The sequence below is a fragment of the Merops nubicus genome, unplaced genomic scaffold (assembly GCF_000691845.1).
Source record: "Merops nubicus isolate BGI_N331 unplaced genomic scaffold, ASM69184v1 scaffold11278, whole genome shotgun sequence".
NCBI classification, from domain to species: domain Eukaryota; kingdom Metazoa; phylum Chordata; class Aves; order Coraciiformes; family Meropidae; genus Merops; species Merops nubicus.
Window position 1 is genome coordinate 1 of NW_008626352.1, and position 5,573 is coordinate 5,573.

At 38.1% G+C, this 5,573-nt stretch overlaps 1 protein-coding gene across 1 annotated transcript; it reads right to left on the reverse strand.

Annotated features, from left to right (window-relative positions):
* Window positions 1–190: 190 nt before the first annotated feature.
* MRPS22 (mitochondrial ribosomal protein S22) lies at window positions 191–5,528 on the reverse strand (the record flags this gene model as incomplete). Its single annotated transcript, XM_008945966.1, has 7 exons — window positions 191–290; window positions 573–681; window positions 1,841–1,986; window positions 2,529–2,612; window positions 3,087–3,230; window positions 4,405–4,569; window positions 5,374–5,528. Coding segments are annotated over 7 exons (896 nt in total), but the record flags the coding sequence as incomplete, so codon positions are not given.
* Window positions 5,529–5,573: the final 45 nt, after the last annotated feature.

Here is a 5,573-nt window from a genome sequence, read left to right on the forward strand (position 1 = left end):
TGTCACCTCAAAACAAGTGTCATGACTGTTGTAAATTCACTTATTCCACTTCTGCAAATTACAAGCTGCTGTAGTCATTCACAGGTATTTTAGTAAGAAGTTTTCTAGAACAGTCAGGTTTTAAGTATTTATTGTGGAAACCTGTACAGAGGATGTTTAAAAATAAAGTTTAGTTCATTGTAAGTTTTAAGTCTCTTTCATGAAGCTGTAGAAGTAGCCATTGCTTCTTCATAAGCCTGGAGAGCCAGTTGTATGTAACCTTCTTTCTGTGATTCAGTCTTTGCAAATGCCTGCAAACATGGCAGGAGAGAGATTAATGTACAATCCAGAGCAGAGCTGCATAATATTTCATCATTGTAGTGGTAGATCAGGCAGCTACAACCAAAGTCAAGTATATATAGCTATTAAAAAGGGGAAAAAAATACAACTCCCAAAACCCACCCTGGGACACACATAACAGTTCTACTTATCTGTTTCTTAAGGTAATGAGAAATTTTGACTACTCCATAGGTTTCTGCTGTTTAAAAGCTTTGTCCTCTGTAGTTAAGTGGACTTAAAGTAGAAAAGCATACCTTGATCAGATCAACTCCTTCAAGTTTCCTTTCTTTAGCTTCTTTTGCTGATTGACACTCGGGATGAAGCATATGATAAAGTGTAATTAAACTTGTAGCATCATCCAGCCTAAAGAAAAAGGCCAATCTGTAGCAATTACATGAGTATTTGGAGAAAGTGTACTTTGTGGGGCACTTTACACACCACAGGCTTGCATAAAGTTCTGCTTTCACTGAATCTAACCTAAACAGCCATCCCATCATCCATTGCAATGGCAACCTCTTCAGGAGAAGGAAGACCAGAAGCACAGCAACACCAAGGTGCAGCAGGTAGCCTACATAAATAGAGCCATACTGCAGTTGAAACCTGATGTACTGTTCAGTAGTAATAACTGCTGAAATCTCTCTGTAAAATATATTTAATTACCTAATAACAAGTACACAGTGGAACAACTGTGCCAAAGAGAAAATTCTAACACCAACTGCAGTAACTAGTGTGTTTTACAGAAGTAGCATTAGAAATCCTGTGCCAGCTGCTACCCCTGGGCTAAAATGGAACATGTTTCACATAGACAAAAGCTGAAAGTCGGGGGTGGCAGGTAAAAAAGATCCAAGCTGTGGTAATTTAAATTGCCTAAATATTTAAATTTTCCCCTTAATTTGATTCCAGAACCAAAAGTTCCCTGTATTTCTTCATATCCTTAGGTTGGAAAGTAAGAGCTGATGATCTATTAAAAGCTTCTAACTTAAGCAGTAGGGAACTAATGCCACCACTGGAACTTCTAACTCTCCTAGCTCTGGTGAAAAACTTGTACATTTTGAACAACTAAATGCTGTGTGCTTCAGGGAGGTCTAAGTTTGGAAGTGTAAGATACACTTATTTTAAATGGATAGATATGCTTATCTTTCGGTCTCTGAGCTACTCATGAATTGCTCTAAAACCCAGTGTGTCAATCTCAGAAGCCAAAATTGAAGTCAGTAGTATAAAATTGATAGGCTCTAAGATCAGTAGTGCCCAGAGCTGGAAGTGTACTGATAATTACATGGGAAACAAAAATACTAACCCAACAACTTAATTTCTGCAGAAACCTAGTTTAATACCCTACAACTGCAACTCTAGCTGGTGCTTCCATTCAGCATCTACATAGTTGGAAGTTACAGCTGGCCTAAATTTCCATGCAAAAGAAAACTTTTTTACATCTTACTGAAATACTGCTTGCATTTTTGAACAATAGTACTTGCTGATCTCAGTGTAGGTAAGCAGAACGTGTAAGACAAACACCACTTACAAGTCTCTGTGGATCATGTCTATCAGTAAGCCATCTGTTTTCTTTCTGTTCACTAGGTACCACACCATCCCTCCAAAATGCCTTGTTGAACGGAGCAGATCATACTTGGCATGTTTCTCAATGTCATCATATGTCCGATGATGAACCTGTACACAGAAAAGTTCTGTTTCTTTAGCATAACTGGAGCGTGAGGAACTTCCCCCCTCTACCTCTTACTTAAGTGGTTTTTAATCTATTTTCAGACCTTCTTAAAGTGTGGAAGAATCAGGCTGAACCATGCTACCTTTAAAGCTTTACGTGTGTTACAAATTAGGGTAACACTGGGATAACCCACTTCTTAGTACTTAGGCACAGGTATCTTTACATTAAGAGAAAGTTAAATACTAGCTACTGAAAGTGGGGCCACTTAATGACATCAGTTCTGTTTTGAGACCCAAAATACCTATATAAAGACTTCTTATGCATCTGTAGTTCTTTCTATAGTGTTGAAAATTACTTACACAGAATATCATTTTACTTTTCTGCAAGAGAAAAGTCATCACAAGGATAACAGATAATCTATATGGGGAATAAAAGAATATATATGAACACCACTTGTGATCCCCACATAATACTTATGTCTACAAAACAAACCCTGATGTTCTTCACTACTTTTTTTTTTAATAAGAGAAATGAAGAGTGAACTCACTCTGATATAGTCTGCTGAATCTGGCTCAAACTGAGCAATGCATCTGTTCAGGATATCCTCATGACGGTCTTGCTGAAACACAGTCTAAAACAACAGTTCAAATTCAGGGATAGATTCTGCATCACATCATTCCAGCTCTCCAAAATCCAAACAGAAGCTGCAATATTTCTGTTCTGGGCAACACTTAAAGTGATTATTGCCTTAATCACCATGGATAAGAGGACAGGAACTGCCTTGATGACATCAATACAATGTTCCTTGATTTATGTCTCTGAAACACCAGCTGATATTTTCAGATGAAGCATACAATTAAATGTGGACTTGGAGTATTAAAGAATCTTTACACCTATCCAGGATTTACCTGGTCCTAACCTGGAACTTAATTATAAGTATTTTAACTAAGTTATAATGACAAGTAATTGGTCCAAAGAGAATCCAAGAGGCTTAAAACATACAGGCAGACTGGCGTATTCAGAGCTACTCTGTAGATCACACAGTTTCACTATCAGAGCACAATTAAGTAAAAATGATCAGTTTTCAAAACCAGAAAGATCTTACCACAAGGTGTTCATCCTTGAACAGCACTGGGGGGATAATTCTGCACCCCTCTTTTGGGAAGAATATCTGTATCATCCTGTCTCGCTCCTCCCAGGTCGCTTTGCGCAATACACCGTTTGGTTCTCTAACTACAATGAAACGTTCCTGAAAAAAGGTGAAAAAAAGAAAAAAGCCAAGTCTTCTTCCTCTGTACCTAGAACCATTGTAATAGATTCTTATTTGACCAACTCCTCCTATACCTAAACTCGCAGTAATAATCCCAATTTCTAACTGATTCGTCACTACGTTCTAAATTCATCATTTCTCCTTTGGCACCTGCTAATTAAGTGCTACATTTGCATCTTTATTTTACTGTATGATGTTTCTGTGCATGTGCCTACAATAAAAGCTACAGTTCTGTCAAGTTTAGACAGATACCTAATGCCCAGAGAAAGGAGTTAACATGGCTGCTGGCCTGCTTTTTTTGTGTATTTAGTAACACACATGAAATTAAGACAAGTGTCTTGTACTTTTTTGTTTGCTGGGATCAAGAAAGGGCAAAAGCAAGCCAAAACATTCAGCAAATATAAGAATATAATCAGATCTGGTCACAAGCATATTTAATTTAGAGTGGCAAACAGAGAAGTCTGTTGGGATGAGGAAGTTTTCAATACACTGGGGCAGAAGATAAATAGTAGGTTCCCAGAAACAGCTCTCAAATGAAGCAACAGATGGAAGACTTGAAAATTCCTTCACAGGATCATCGCTAGATGCACATTTGAACCATGCAAACTTCTTAGAACTGTAGCTAGTAAGAATTTTTTCACCTCTTACTACTGGTACTTAAAACAATCTAGATGTTTCATTATACACTGAAATCTCTATATCCCTGTTCTCCACTATTCTGTGGCAACTACTTCTTCACAGCTTTCACATGAATTCATTCATCATTTCCTGAGCATTCCAGCAGATCTTTGCAACTGTGACATAGCTCCACCTTTTGGTCTATGCACAGCACTGAGTAATCCAACTCCACAGAAAGCTTCTAGAAGCATGGAAAAAAAGCAGCACTTCCACATTTGCTTTTAAAATATTTAACTATCTCACAGATTCCCTCCAGCTCTACCACACTCCTGCTTTTGAGCACTGGAATGTGATATATCATTATCAGTTAGAAGCAAACCTGAAGAAATAAAGGTCTTTGTATCACCTTGAACCAGGCTGAATTTACAACTGCTCAGTCTTTTTGCCAACTACTGTAACTACATTTTATTAAAACCTAATGCTTATTTTGAAACTAAGAGTGAAAGGCTCTTGAAATAAATACATTGTTACTTACACGATGTGGAACAGAGTAAGTTAAATCTGTAAACACGTATCTTGTAGTTTCAGCTCCTTCAAGGAATTTGTCATCTGCTAGGACATCATCAATTGGCTCTCGCTCATTCAAAACAGGGGGCATGGTTAGTCTTTCTTTAGCTTCCTCAATGGCTTTTCTTGTGGCCTTGAGAAGTAGTTTAATTTTACAATTAAAAAAAATCATCCTATTGGAAAGCAAACATACACTTTGGGGACAAATTTTCACTTAGAATTTTTTTTTTACTTTTTTTTCTTTCCTACTTTAGCTGAGAAGTGAGACACAAATTCAGTCTCCAAGTAGGTGAATTGTACCAGAACAATATATCACTACTGAGCAAATTGATGGAGGAATAAGGAAATTCCAAAACTAACATCTGTATATACTACTGTACACACCAAGTTTATTTCAGGTAGTTTTCCATGGTAAGTTTCCTCCAAAGCACAAATCACAATCACCAGTTTACATATAGCTGTGATTGTGGTTACAGAAGAACTGGCTTCAGTCAGGCTGCTCTTTCTGTCACCACCAACCGTGGGCAGACAACAGGAAAATAAAAGCTGTCAAAGGAGTCCCGGGGGTTGCATTTTAATTTAGATTAGAAAAAATTTAATTATAGTTTAATATCAGAAACAAGCATTGAACACATTTAGGAAACATAAGGAAAGAGGATAATAAAAAGAAAGCATTACTCAAGAAAGAAAGTATCCAATTTCCCTCCATATTCCATAAAAATTGATAAAAACTGGACACTATATATATATACAGTACATGTATATACAATATATACAATGTGAAGAAACGCTGATTTACAGTAATTTAGGAAACGACCTCAAAGGAAAGAAACCAAAATGTTTTCAATAGCAGCACTTAAAGGAAGCAGAAATGCGGCCTGTTACAGACGTTTTGCTCAAAGCAGCGCTCCACTCATGCCGGAGCAGAGCAGCGTACCTCTTCCAGCTGAGCTTCCGTCATCAGCTTGTACCTGGGCGGCTTGAGCTCCTTCTTCACCGGCCTGAAGATCTTCTGCAGGTTGAGCCCCGTCATTTTGTAGAGCAGGTTTTGAACCGCTTCATCCGCGAAGCTCGGCCTGGCGGCTCTTCCCTCTGCGGGAGGGTTTCACACGCCGTTAACGCCGCTGGCGGGCCGGC